This window comes from Lynx rufus, unplaced genomic scaffold (genome assembly GCF_022079265.1).
Source record: "Lynx rufus isolate CCGP_SWC_20201006 ecotype Redwood Valley unplaced genomic scaffold, mLynRuf1.p SCAF_16, whole genome shotgun sequence".
NCBI lineage: Eukaryota > Metazoa > Chordata > Mammalia > Carnivora > Felidae > Lynx > Lynx rufus.
The window spans coordinates 54,492,199-54,506,097 of NW_025814830.1; the positions used below are offsets into that span (position 1 = coordinate 54,492,199).

Here is a 13,899-nt window from a genome sequence, read left to right on the forward strand (position 1 = left end):
GCCCTCCGCCGTCCTTCCCTCATCCACCCGTCCCCGCCCCCGCAGCCTGCAGCGGCCTGTGCACCACGTGGTGCCCCCGAGCACCGTGACCGAGGACTACCTGAGGAGCTTCCGGCCCTACCACACCACCGAGGACCTCCGCATGACCTCCCTGCCTCCCCTGGGCCTGGACCCGGCCGCCGCGGCCGCCGCCTACTATCACCCCAGCTACCTGGCCCCGCACCCCTTCCCCCACCCAGCCTTCAGGTGAGACGCCCCAGTGAGTCCTCCGGGACCGTCCCCCCACGTGGCCTCACGTCCTGGGGCCGGGCTCTGCGTCTCGAGCAGCCCCCGAACCTTCCAAGTTGAACGCTGGCCCGTGGCGAGAACCCTCCCCCCTGCCCCCTGGGCCTCCAGTTCCCCTCTTGCTGGCTGTTTCACTGGCCTCGCTCGGACGAGGGGCCCTTTGCCGCGTGACGGAGAAGCCCCAGGGGGAGTGTGCCCCGCGTCTCTGCTCTGTGTAGGGGCTTCCCGAATCCCGACCCGGCGAGTTACGGGGAGCGGGCTGCTGCTCGCGCGGGGCCTCGGGCCTCGAGCTGCTGTTGCCCAGCGGCCCTTCGGGCGGGGCTTTGCGGCTGGCCGTAGCCGTGGCCTCTGTCTGCGGGGCCTTTGTAGGCTCGCGGCCCTCCTGCCCTGTCCCCCGTGCTCACGGCACCGCACGCCTGCCGACGGGGCCGGGGTTTATTTGCTTTGCCTTTGCTTCTCACTCGACCCCGTCTTCCCTGCACAGGATGGACGACTCCTACTGCTTGTCAGCCCTACGGTCCCCCTTCTACCCCATCCCCACGCCCGGCTCCCTGCCCCCGCTGCACCCATCGGCTATGCATCTCCACCTGTCCGGGGTCCGCTACCCCCCCGAGCTCTCCCACTCGTCCCTGGCGGCGCTGCACTCGGAGCGGATGTCCAGCCTCAGTGCCGAGAGGTAAGCCGCGTGCCGGGCTGGGGCGGCCCCCGCGCTTGCCGCCCTGACGGAGCGGCTGGGCCAGCGCCCGTGTCCGCGGTCTCCTCGCCTGCAAGGTGGGGGCGGTGGCGGGTGCCCGGCGGCTCTGTGGTCCACGGCCCGCCTCCTGGCGCGAGCGCCCAGTGAGGCTTGGGGGCCTGGCGCGCGGCACACGGCCCGGAGCCCTCTGGGTCCCTCGGGGGTTAACGAGAGCGGGGCCCCGCGCACCTGCTCCCGCTGTGCAGGTCGGGCCGCCGGGGTCCCGCTCCTGGGAGTTGTCGCTGGGGGCCCGTGTCTGGTCCCCTCTGGGTCCGCACGGGCCGTCACCGGCTGTTCCCGTTTGCCCGCAGGCTACAGCTGGACGAGGAGCTGAGGCGCGAGCGGGAGCGGGAAGCCGACCGCGAGCGCGAGAAGGAGCGCGAGCGGGAGAAGGAGCGCGAGCGCGAGAAGGAGCTGGAACGGGAGCGGGAGAAGGAGCGCGAGCGGGAGCTGGAGCGCCAGCGGGAGCAGCGGGCCCGCGAGAAGGAGCTGCTGGCGGCCAAGGCGCTGGAGCCGGCCTTCCTGCCCGTGGCCGAGCTGCACGGGCTGCGGAGCCACGCCGCGGAGGAGCGGGCCAAGCCCTCGGAGCAGCTGACCCCCACGCGCCCAGGTACCGCGGCGGGCAGCTGCCGGCCTCACCGCGTGGCCCTCCCCAGGCCACAGCCTCGAGGTGGCTGCTGAGCAGGGCGCGAGCGGGGAAGGGACGCGCGCCTGGTAGTAAAGCGCGGCGAAAGCGTTAGGAGGTGGCGGATGAGTTTTGAGGCTTTTCTTTTTTTAACCTGCTTTGTTTCGCTGCGAGCACACGCGATCAGACTTTTGCAAGGGCTTGTGCACGACGGGCGGGCTCGCGTGACTCTGGAGAATTCGGTCTGCTCTCGTGAGCCGGCGCCTGCCTGCTCAGTCCGGCACCTGGCGGGGCTGCCCGAGAGCAGCGCCCGCCACCCCGTGTCCAGGGGTGGGGTGGGGGGGGCGGGGAGGGTGTCTTCCTGGAAGGGCGGCAGGAGAGCAGGGGAGGCTCGGGCTGGGCCCGGGGCGCCGCGGTCCTGCCCTGACGGCCTTCCCCCCCCCCCCCCCACAGAGAAGCTGAAGGAGGCAGGTCTGCAAGCCCCGAAGCCCGTGCAGCACCCCTTGCACCCGACGCCCGCCCCCCACCACAGCGTGCCCAGCCTCCTCTCCAACCACAGCATCTTCTCGCTGCCGGGCAGCAGCGCGGCCACGGCCCTCCTGATCCAGCGCACCAACGAGGAGGAGAAGTGGCTGGCGCGGCAGCGGAGGCTGCGGCAGGAGAAGGAGGACCGGCAGTCCCAGGTGTCCGAGTTCCGGCAGCAGGTGCTGGAGCAGCACTTGGACATGGGCCGGCCCCCGGCGCCCGCGGAGGCGGAGCACAGGCCCGACAGCGCCAGGTGGGGCCCCCAGGAGGGAAGGGGGGTCCGCACGCTGGCGTTCGCCCGGCCTCCCGAGTGCTTCCGCTCGTCCCTGCTCTGACCCCGTGAGGAGGTTGAGCCTCCGAGCGGCGAAAGGAGGCGCTCGGAGGGGCCTGTCCCCGAGAAACGGCGCCGGCCGGAGCCAGGGCCTTCCCGCAGAGCCCGGCTGTGTCCCTGCAGGGATGGTCGTGGCACCTGGGGGGGGAGTGGTGGTGCATGAGAAGCTTTAATTGACGATTATACCCGTTCTTGCCATCTTTCTCTGCTTTCAAGCCCAAACGTTTTTTAATGAGAACGGGGACTGCGTTTAATTTTTATTTCAATAAGAAATCAAGTTTGTTGCTGTTGTAATAATAGCCACTTGCCAGCCCCGGATTCCCCAGGAGGCCGTCCCTGGGTCCCCCAGCTGGGGACAAGTCTTGCCTTGTGAGCTGGGCCCCTTCTTACCCTCACAGCTGCACCCTGAGCCCCCCCACCTGTCGGTCTGGCTGTCACCTAGTGTCTCTTGTCCCATCCTCCGTCTCCCTCATCGGCCACAGTTGGGGGAGAGGCCCGGGTCACGTCTCAGGGACGCCCGTTTTCTCAGTTGCGCACAAAGGAGGACGGGTGGGGAGGTCTGTGGAATGTTTTCCGGCTCTCGGCGTCTGGGATGCTGTCTGGGTCGGAGGCTCTTGGAACGTCCACGTGCTCCTTCCCTCTTTCGCTCGGCTGGGCTGGTGTGACTGGGGGTACGTGGTAGCTGGGCCCTCCGCCCCGGCTGAGTGTCCCCGCAGCCGACAGCCTGCAGCGAGGGTCCCCTCTGCTTCTCTGAGGCCCCACAGAGGCCGGGTCTCTGAGCCCTCTCACACCCCGGGGCCTGGAGAGCAGCCAGCGCCCCTCGACACCTCCTGATAAAACCTGGGTGTTCTGGCTCCCACGGGGGTCTTCCTCTGCCCGAGGGCCCAGGATCCCAGCCCCGCCGCCGCCGCCGTGAGCCTCCCTCCGCCTCGGGATCTAGCAGGCCTCCTGGCCTCCGTGGTCCCAGCTTGCTCGGCCTTACAGAGGCGTGAACTTGACATCTGACGGGCCCTTGTGTTCTGAGTTAGAAAACCATGCAGTGTTTGGCTCTGGGGCATGAAATGTTATCCCACCGACGGGTTTTCCTTGGCTTGTTTACTTAAGGACACACGGCTTCTCGATACGGTTCCCTCTTGTCCTCTGCTGATCCCAGGTGCCGTGGCCTTGGGGTTTTCTCCCAGCCTGTGTTTGGGAGTCACGTGGTGGCTGTGCTGAAATGTCCCCCCTCCTTGGCCAGAGCCCCAGGGCCCTGCTAGGACAGTGGCAGAGCGTCTAGCGGGTGGAAGGTCGCTTCCAGGTCCCACCCCGCCTGAGCGTCAGGGGCGCGATGCCCCGGCCGGTGTCTGGGCTCCCTGAAGCCCCGGTGGGTGTGGCTTCTCCTCTGGGGCCCCGTGGGGTTGCCGCCCTTGCTGCTGGGGAACCCCGGGGTTGAGCGACAGCACAGACCCGTACTAGCTGTGAGGGTCTCCCCCAAAGCCGGCCTCCCCCACCCCACTGGGCCGGGCAGGCACCTGCGGGAGGAGAGTGGCACGTCTGGGGGTGGGTGCCGCTAACAAGACCATGCCCGTGGCGTGGGAACCTTGTCCTTTCCGTGACGGGTCTGCCCGTGGAAAACAAAGACGGGGGCCTCTCCTCACAGAGTTTCGGGAAGCGGCGGAACAGAATAAGCTAGGTCACGGGTGGGACACGGGAGAGGAAGCAGGTCTGGCCTGAGAGCGTCTGTCTGCGGTCAGCAGGCAGCGTCTAACTTGGAGCCTCTGCGTCCTCTCAGAAGCAGGCCCGCCCGAACCTGCCTTAGCTGTGTGGAGGGCAAGTGGAACCCACAGGCGGTAGCCTGCCCGGTGGCTTGGAAGGGGCTCTCGGGGGAGTTCCCGTCCGGGCCACCCCGAGCCGCCTCTCGCCCCCGGGTGGGCAGCCTGGAGGTGACCGCTGCCACGACTCACGGCCTGCTCCGCTCGCTCCCCAGGCCGGGACCGAACCGTCAGGAGCCGGGCAGCCGAGACCCCCCGCAGCACTTTGGCGGGCCCCCGCCCCTCATCTCGCCCAAGCCCCAGCACCACTCCGTGCCCACGGGCCTCTGGAACCCCGTGTCCCTGATGGACAGCACCCTGGAGACGCGGCGGGCCCCCGAGAGCCACCCCCTGCACAGCCACCCCGCCCCGTTCGAGCCCGGCCGCCAGGCGGCCGTCCCCCTGGTGAAGGTGGAGCGGGTCTACTGCGCGGAGAAGGCCGAGGAGGGGCCCCGGAAGCGAGAGGCCGCCCCCCTGGACAAGTACCAGCCGCCCCCACGGGAGGCGGGAAGCCTGGAGCACCAGGCCTTCGCCCACGGGCCCGCGCCCTTCCTGGCTGAGCTCGAGAAGTCCACGCAGACCCTCCTGGGCCAGCAGCGGGCCCCCCTCTCCCAGCCGGCGCCCTTCGGGGAGCTCCCCGGGCCCCTGAAGCCGGGCTCGCCCTACCGGCCCGCGGCCCCCCGGGGCCCCGACCCCGCCTACATCTACGACGAGTTCCTGCAGCAGCGCCGGAAGCTGGTCAGCAAGCTGGACCTGGAGGAGCGCAGGCGGCGAGAAGCCCAGGAGAAAGGTGGGGTGTCCCTGGGGGCCCTGACCTCCCGGGACCGGGGGCGCCCGCCACCCCGCACCCCCGTTCCCGCTTCCCGCTGCTCGCGAGACAGACCGGGGGCCCGCCGGCGCTGTTATGGCGCAGACTGTCCCGAAAAAGCCAAGGGGGAGACGGTTCCACAGACCCGCGTCTCATAAGTGAGGAACCGAGGCTGACGAGACGGTTTTAAATATTAATCGTCCGGCATAACAGGGGAGGAGGCTGTCGTCAGAGCAGGACCGGGCCCGGCGGGGGCTCCTCACGGGGGTGGGGGTGGGGCAGGAGGTCTGGCCCCCTCCTCCTCCCGCAGGGGTCGGGGTTCAGCCAGCGGGCCCGGGGTGAGAGCGGCTGTCCCCACCCCTCCCCACCTGCACACCCTGTCTGCCCAGGAGGCGTCGGGGGCTGCTCCAGAACAATGTCTTTTCTCCTGCTGGAAACCACCAGTCCTGTTGAAGTCAGCCTCTTAGCCAGAAGCTGGGGCCAAGGCCAAGTTTTCCCGGCTTGTTGGGCTAGGCTAGGCTCGGGGCCCAAGAAGTATTTCCCTCCGCCACTTGCCTTGTGAGGGAGGACGAGGGGGTGCCCCGGGGTGCAGGGGTGCTGCTCTCCGCATGTGCGTGCCCTGAGCCTTTGGTGGGGACTCGAGTGTGCCTGTCCCCTCCTGAGTAGTGGACCCAGATGGCAGGAGGGACTCGATGTGCACGAGTGGCCTTGGGTTGCCGAGGACACAGCCCCAGGCCTGTGTGACGAATGTCCCCGCAGAGGGATCCGCTCAGGCCGCCTCAGCCTGGTCACCTGGGATCCGAGGGAAGCCTGACGCGTGTCTCCTGCATTTCCCACTGCCCCCCTCCCTCCCCCCCGCCTCGAAGTCCTAGGACTATGGGTTAATGCACGTTTCCAGATGGGGTAAAAGGAGTCTGGGTCGTGGGGCGCGCAGAGGGGCCGGCAGGGCTTGGGCTGAGGGGGTGCGTCTGCACACACGTCCCAGAGACGTCCCGCGTGTGCGTCCGCCCGAGCCCTGAGGCTCCCGGCCCGGCTGAACGGGGCCGTTCTCGCTGCCAGGGTACTACTACGACCTGGACGACTCGTACGACGAGAGCGATGAGGACGAGGTCAGGGCCCACCTCCGCTGCGTGGCCGAGCAGCCGCCGCTCAAGCTGGACACGTCCTCCGAGGTATCTGGGATCCCCTCCCTGCCGGGCCAGGGGCTGGGCTGCGGGCGCCCCCGTCAGTGCCTGCTCCTTGGCCTTGCTCCCACCGTCCCGGTCAGCCCCACACCTGCGGGACCCCTGCGCTCTGACCGCCCCCCCACCCCGCACCCCGGCGAGCCGTCGGCCCCGAGTTCGCCCGCGCGTGGGCTTCAAGGACTCCAGGAGGGCCCCTGGGACGGTGGAAGCAGGCCACGGCCGGGGCTTTCAGACTCCTTTGTTTTCTTTCCCGATCTAGAAGCTAGAGTTTTTGCAACTTTTTGGCTTGACCACCCAACAGCAGAAGGAGGAATTGTTGACCCAGAAGCGGAGGAAGCGGCGGCGGATGCTGAGAGAGAGAAGCCCGTCGCCCCCGACGGTTCAGAACAAGCGGCAGACGCCTTCGCCGAGACTCGCACTGTCCACGCGCTACAGCCCCGACGACATGAACAACAGCCCCAACTTCGAGGAGAAGAAGAAGTTCCTGACGATCTTCAACCTGACTCACGTCAGTGCCGAGAAGAGGAAAGGTAGGACCGGGCGTGGGGCTCGCGGGCGGCCACGAGACTGCGGAGAGGCAGGGGCCGTGGGCCCCCGGGGGATGTCCCGCACCTCGCTCTTGGTGGAATCTGAGAACACGGGGGCCCGGGGCTCTCTCGGTTCCCTCCGGCGCCAGGGAGGCAGCCGCTCGGCTCTCACGCGCCTGCCCCGGGGTCTGTCCCGCATCTAACTTCTCTCCATCCCAGACGCAGATTGCCCTGGTCAAAGCGCGTTTGCTCTTGTCGCGTCCCGGGTGGAACAGAAGGCTTGGGGGTGGGGGTGGGGTTCTGTATGTAAAAGTCGCTGCGAGCTGGACTTGCAGTCAAGCCACTCTTGTCACTTGTCAGACCTCCTGGCACCTGGACGGCAGGCGGGGCAACCTCCCAGCCCCGGGTGCAGGGGGAGGTGCGCCTGCCTGCGCAGGGGGCGTTTCTGCTTGGCGGGTGCCCACGGGAGGCTTCTTGTTCCGGCCACAGTGGGCTCGGGACCAGCACACGCTGCCTTCGGACAGTCTGCCCTGGAAGATGCTTCCAGATCCTTCCGGCCACCCATCCGTGTGGGGGCCGACTCTTTGGGCCAGAACGTAGTGCAGAGGAGGGGTGGGGTCTGAACACCTTCTGGTATCCCTTTCCTCGGTCTGCCCCACACGCTTGCTTACTTAGCTCCAGGATGTGGGTTCAGCTGAGAACCCGGCCTGTCTGGGGAGCTCGTGTGCACGCTTCCAAGCCCTCCTCGCTGACCCCAGGTGGTCACTTCTCTCTGGAAAGAAGTCGGAAGGAAAGCGGACCTGCTTCCCGGTGCATGTAGTTGGCGTGCGGCGATTTCCTTTTCGTTCTCAACCAGTAAACTGGGGGTCTTGCTTTCTCTTCAAGAGACGGTGACATGGTGGGCACCGGGACCGGTCCCTGGGAACAGCCACAGTTCTGTTTGTAAAAGAGCATCTTTCTGCCTGACCTGAGTCCTAGAGGGAGCCACCGGTGATGCAGCCACTTCGTCAAGAGCTCGCAGTGGCAGACACCACAGGCTCTGGTTCCGTCTCAGTAGATGGCAACGCGCCCCGAAGCAGCCTGTACTTCCGGGGTGCTGGGTGGATCTGGATATTTGGGGTGGTTCTTCTGTGTTGGGATTTTTTTTTTTTTTTTTTTTGTCTTCGAAGTAAGAACACATCCTCGGAAGTCCTCTCAGAAGGTCATAGGAACCCGTTATTTTGCTGTTACACACACAGCGATCTTTGGAACGCATCTCTAATGCTCTGCAGAAGCTGAGCGGAATCTGGGCTCACCCTAAACCGAAGGTTTCTTTCCTTAAACACAGCCTGTCCCTTGGTGCTTGCTTTGCTCCTGGTTTAGAGAACCTGCAGCTGCCGGGCACGGCCTGGGCTGGACGCCTGCTCCCCTCTCCTCTCGGAGGTGCTACGACCGTGGTGTTAATCTCGGGCTGCTTTTCTCATAGACAAAGAGAAACTTGTTGAAATGCTCCATGCCATGAAGCAGAAGGCACTGTCCGTGGTGGTGGCGGACCCGCTCAGGAACTCTCCGAGGGACAGTCCTGCTATCTCCCTGAGCGGTAAGGCCCAGGGCGGGAAGGACAGCCCCTTCCGCCCCCGCCTGGGACTGTCCCACGGGCTGCCCGAGGTCAGAGGCGGCCGCTCAGGGTCTCTTCTTCATCACGAATCTCTTCCTCCTGGAAAGGGTGTCTCTCGGTCTCTCTCGCTCCCTCCCTCTCGCTCGCTCTCTCTCACACAAGCTTCCTGCACCATTGGGAAGGCTGTTCTCTGGACGGAGCAGGAGAGCGTGAAGTCAGAGCTGGGAGCCCAGGGGGCGGGTCCCGGCTTCCGCAGGGCCGTGTGGCAGGGCTGTGTGCGGCGGTTCGGGCAGGCCACGGCCGTCACCGCCAGGGCCTCGGGAGCCCCAGGCCCCGTGTTTTAGCACCTGCTGCTTCGGCCCTGCGTTCGCGCTGCTCTTTGTCTTGCTTGTTCTGCCCTCAGGCCTCTCCGACACCTGCTGTCACACCTCCTCCTCTCGCTCTCTCGCTCGCTCTCTCATGCTACGCTGCCACGCTGCCGAGTGGAGCAGGAAATCTTTTTGGTCCGGCCCTGCTCTCAAATCCTAACGTGGTCTTTCTTGTCGGGTTGGGCCTCGTGACTTCGACCTCTTGGTAGCCACTTGCTTCTTCCTTCAGATTCTCTCTCTTCCCAGATGCCTTCCTGGGGCGCCTCTCAAGGACGGACTTGCCGCTGAACGCAGCCCCACCTTCCAACCGCGCGCGCTCACGAGGACGTTTCATTACACGGTCCCCCGGGTCTCTGTCCTTTGTGCTAGGTCTTTCTTAAACGTAAGCTCTGGAGGTCAGGGTCGGCCTGTTGGCTCGGCGCTCTTAACATCTCCCTCGCTTTCTGTCTCTAAAAGAACCGGCCGCGCAGCCGACCTCTCTGGATGCAGAGAAGCCTGTGGGTGTCGCTGCTTCCCTGGCTGACGTCCCAAAGGCCACGGAGCCTGGGAGACCGGAGCAGCCGCGGCCCCAGGAGCCCGCTCCTGCCGGCGGCGAGAAGGCCAGGCTGAGCGAGGCCCCCGGGGGCAAGAAGGGCGTGAGCATGCTCCACTACATCCGGGGCCCCGCGCCCAAGGACATTCCCGTGCCGCTGTCCCACAGCATCAACGGGAAGAGCAAGCCGTGGGAGCCCTTCATGGCGGAGGAGTTTGCGCATCAGTTCCACGAGTCTGTGCTGCAGTCCACCCAGAAGGCCCTGCAGAAGCACAAAGGTAACGAGGTGGCCCGGCCCGGCCCTGCTCCCGCGTCACTGCGGCAGCTGGGGCTCGCCCCTTAAGCTCGGCGCGCACGGGGCCCCTGCGGCGGGGCCGAGAACCCTCAGGTGCCGGCGGGAGCCCGGGTGATGCTGGTGCCCCCGGTCTACCGACCGCCCTCCAGGAAAAGTTAGCAAGTGACGCCGTCTGGGTTGAGTTAGAGGCCCTTCTTTCAATTAGGCCTGGTGAGGGGCCTCCCCCGCACAGATAGGACCCGGTCCTTCTGTAGCTCGGTGACTTTGCGCCATTGCCACACAGACTCGCCTGGGAATCTCCCCGCCCTTTGATGACTAGACCCAGCAGGTGTTTGCTCCAGCGACCCCAGAGAGCGTTTTGTAACACCTGAGCCCCCCCCCCCCCCCCCCCCCGTTCACTGCCCTCAGACGATTTGGTGGGAGAACAGGGGTCCTGACAGCTGGTTCTCACGGAGTCAGAGGTTGAAACTGATTAGGAAAGAATCCCCGGGGATTAAAGGACTACGGATTTTAAGAGAAACTTGCGTGTGCCCCAACAGCCAGAAAAAATAACTGGGTTATTAGGCCCAAGCATGTCTGTCCCTGCCAGCCCTGGGAGCTGGATAGAGGACGTGTCTGTGGACTCAGGTCGGGTGCCGGGTCGGCGCCAGCCGAGTTACCGCTGGCATCGGCGATGCCAGGATACCCAAAGGCAAAGGATGGCCGTTTTCGCAGTGAGAATCGGGAGTGCTTCACTGGATGCGTGTCATGAATTTGCTGCAAAGAATTCCCCTTTGCAAGGAGAGCGTGTTTGGACGAGCTGGCTCGGGGAAAGGCCCCGTGCCCTTCCCAGACACACCTCACAGAGGCTTTCCTGGGGCCCTGGGACCCACGTTTCCTGCCTTGTCTTACACCGGCCCTTTTCTTGACGTGTAGCGTGCAGCCGTTTCCTCAGGAGTTTGTTTTTTTTAAGTTTGTTTATTTTGAGAGCAGAGCAGGGCACGTGCTTTGAGTGGGTGAGGGGCAGAGAGAGAGTCCTGAGCAGCGCAGAGCCCAGTGTGAGGCCCGGTCTCACAGACGGCGAGCCAAAGTCAAGTCACTTACCCGACCGAGCCACCCAGGTGCCCCATTTCCTCGGACAAGTCCACCGAGCGCATCCCAGAGGCCCGCAGAGGCTGCTGTCTACACTGGAGGCGGTGTGCCCGCGTTAGAACACGCCCCACCGGGCCGTGGTTCGAGGCAGCGCACGCCTCCTGTAAACGGGTCCCAATGGCAGCTGACGCTGGATGTGAGTGGGGGGGACTGCGGGACCCCGGGGCGGGCTGCACACCTACGTCAGGCCCCATTTCCTGGCACAGGACACTGACACTCGGGGCTTGGCGTGGCAGAGCTCACACCCTCGTTGGGACTCAGTGCAGGGCTGTCGCGGTCTCTGTGGCTCTGCGACCTTGCCGTGGAGCGCCGTCTTTGATCTCTGAAGGACGGGGGCCTGTGACCTGCCCGTTCCCCCCCGCAGGGAACGTGGCCGTGCTGTCTGCGGAGCAGAACCACAAACTGGACACGTCCATCCACTACAACATTCCCGAGCTGCAGTCGTCCAGCCGGCTCCCTGGGCCCCCGCACAACGGGCAGCAGGAGGCCCCCACCGGGAGGAAGGGCCCCCTCACGCAGGAAACGGACCAGGCCTCGGAGGACGACGACGAAGACGGGGAGGAGGACGATGACGAGCCCCCCAGGCGCAAGTGGCAAGGGATTGAGGCCATTTTTGAAGCTTATCAGGAACACCTAGAAGGTATGGGAGTGGGCACAGGGCCGCGGGGAGGTGACAGCATGCTTACTGGACGGCCCCGTCCCTGTGGGACCTCACTGCTAGCCCGGGGGACAGTTTGTGCGTGGTGACCCTGGCGCTCGGGGACCGTCCTCAGCCACTCTGCCTGTTTCAAGAACTGTTGTCAGGCTTCTGCAGGCGCCCCAGCTTCCAGACATGAGGCCCCTGTCACTGGAGAAGTTTAAGTACCGCTCGTCCCCACCCAGCGTGACGGCCCACACCTGGGCCGTGCTTTCTGTGCCGTCTGCCGCCATACTTAGAAATGTCCCATCGGCCCTGACTGTGGCCGCACACACGGGGCCTGAAAACAGAAGGTGTGTTAACTCAGCCGAGTGCCTCAAGGCTGCTGGCGGTTCCCCCACAGGCTCGTCGCCCTCGTGGGGCACGGGTGGGGTCACGAGGCTTGGGCGCTATCCTTGTGCTTCTGGTACGCTGCCTCCTTTCCCTGCCCCTCGGTTTCCTCAAGAGGACTCCCCTGACCTCCAAGGCTGCAGTGCTGCGGCTCCCCGTGCTCCCCCTCCTGGCTGGATCGGAGTTGGGGAGCACCAGTCACGGCCGGCAGAGTTCGGTATCCAGAGCCAGCGTAGAGCGTTTTTTATTGTGGCGGAGCAAAGCGTGTCCAGCTTCTCTGGGTTTGTTTTTTGGTGCCTTGTTTGGGAATCCCTCTCTGCCCCAAGGACGTGATGATTCTGTCCATTTCCTTAAATTCAGGTTTCGCATTTCTTACGCCTAGAATTCATTTAACTTCACCGTTCCCACCTGGGCAACCCCTGATCCTGGCGGGTTTCGGCATCCTCCTGGCCGCTCCCCGTGGGCCCCCTGCTCTCGGCTGTCCGCAGGCACTCACCTCTCGGACAGCCCCCCTGTTCTTGGCCCTTGGGTTTCTCCCAGAGATTTCAAGATCGCCGCCTCGTTTGCGCCACCCAGAGAATCCCTATGCAAATTTTCAGTTGTGTTGAATTTACAGATTTGGGGAGAATGGATCTTTTTGATGATGATGTTATTCCGGGAATCTGGCATTAAATTGCATTAAGTAACTTTTGCTGGTTTTTTGCCGTGAGCGGGGCCTTTTTTATTAGACTTACTTAGGTACCAGGTGCGTTTTTCAGTTTTTGTTGTCCCTTATTCCTCAGGTAGTCCTAGCTGGTCAGACCTTCTGTGATAGTTTAGTTCTCTCCTTGAGCTCTGGGCTCTTGAACAGAGAGTGGCAGTGACAGAGAGCCGCTTCTCTGGTTTATGAACCTTGGGGACAAAATAGAGGTCCTCATTCCTGCCAAGTTGGCCGCAGAGGACTTGTCAGAGTTCGTGTTTCCGGTGGAGAGTTCAGCTTTCGTGTTTTCTGATGTTGCTTGTTCCGGGCCGCATTCGTTAGCGCTTTTAACAACTTCAGTCTGTGTGCTGAGGGGGCAGGAGGCTGCTTTTAGTGCCCCTCCTTGCGCTGTCCCTTCTGTAGGCTGTCCGCTGGGTCTCCTGGGTCTCCCGGGTCTCCATTCTCAAAGCGCTTCATAGAAAAGCAGGGACTTGTCCTTGACCCTTGCAAGTTTGAAGCCACTCCTGTGAAAAGCAGGCCCAGTATCTTGTGACAAGGCAGAGATTTTACTAATTAGAATTCTATTTTCGGTTTCTAAGTTTACTCTTGCCTTGTAGCAGCTTATTACAAGCTCTCAGACCTCTCACTGTACCCTTCCTTTTGAAAAACGTGTTTTGCATCCACCACTTTCCCCTTAAGGAGTTCCTAGTCGCCTTTTGGCCACCGGGCTGGGTTTCCCTGTGCCCATCAGAGGGCGGGGAGCAGTGCGGCCCCGAGGAGAGCACCGCAAGAAGGGCGACCCCGGCCAGGCCCGTGGCCCCTACACACACACACACACACACACACAGCAGCTCGACGCGGCTTGTCTTTTCAGAGCAAAATCTGGAGCGGCAGGTGTTGCAGACGCAGTGCAGGCGGCTGGAGGCACAGCATTATAGCCTCAGCCTCACAGCCGAGCAGCTCTCTCACAGCATGGCGGTGAGTGCCACCGGGGAAGAGGGGCCGGGGTGGGGGGGGCGGGCAGGTACCTAAGACACAGCCAGCTTTGTTGAACCTAAGCTTGCGTCTGTCCCCCATACAGACAAGTTCTGAGGGGTGGGAATACTGCTCCTAGGAGGCTAACAGGTGTAGTCTTGGGCGGGGAGTTCAGGAGCCCGAGGGTTCCCCAAGATTGAGCTAAGGAGAATACCCTGTTCACTTACCAGGGTATTGGTTCTGGAAGGGAGAAGAGGCTATTTGCATATCCCTTTGGGGGAGGTGTTACCCGTATGTCTCCCCCTACGATGATTGGCTGAGGGGGATGGAAGACGATATTATAGGGGGAGCAAAGCTCTCGCACCCCAGCCCCCTTCCTCCTGCAGCCGATGACGGGAGCAACTCCCTGGCATCCTCCCGGCTCGTGGGGACCTGGGGTGCAGCTCTTGGCCGGTCCTGAGCAGCCACAGTTGTGTAGTATGAGCTA

The 13,899-nt window shown here is 64.1% G+C and overlaps 1 protein-coding gene across 5 annotated transcripts in view; it reads left to right on the forward strand.

The window, feature by feature from the left end:
* Window positions 1-13,899, forward strand: part of GSE1 (Gse1 coiled-coil protein) — a 100,620-nt gene that overhangs the window by 85,454 nt on the left and 1,267 nt on the right. For 4 of the 5 annotated variants that reach the window (XM_047078870.1, XM_047078871.1, XM_047078874.1 and 1 more), the window contains 11 exons: window positions 46-246; window positions 770-961; window positions 1,330-1,628; window positions 2,097-2,421; window positions 4,466-5,079; window positions 6,157-6,269; window positions 6,541-6,811; window positions 8,274-8,387; window positions 9,230-9,583; window positions 11,096-11,371; window positions 13,312-13,415. In XM_047078870.1, coding sequence (XP_046934826.1) covers window positions 46-246; window positions 770-961; window positions 1,330-1,628; window positions 2,097-2,421; window positions 4,466-5,079; window positions 6,157-6,269; window positions 6,541-6,811; window positions 8,274-8,387; window positions 9,230-9,583; window positions 11,096-11,371; window positions 13,312-13,415 — 2,863 coding nt within the window. The remainder of the gene's footprint in view (window positions 1-45; window positions 247-769; window positions 962-1,329; window positions 1,629-2,096; window positions 2,422-4,465; window positions 5,080-6,156; window positions 6,270-6,540; window positions 6,812-8,273; window positions 8,388-9,229; window positions 9,584-11,095; window positions 11,372-13,311; window positions 13,416-13,899) is intronic. The other variant, XM_047078873.1, reaches the window with a different exon arrangement.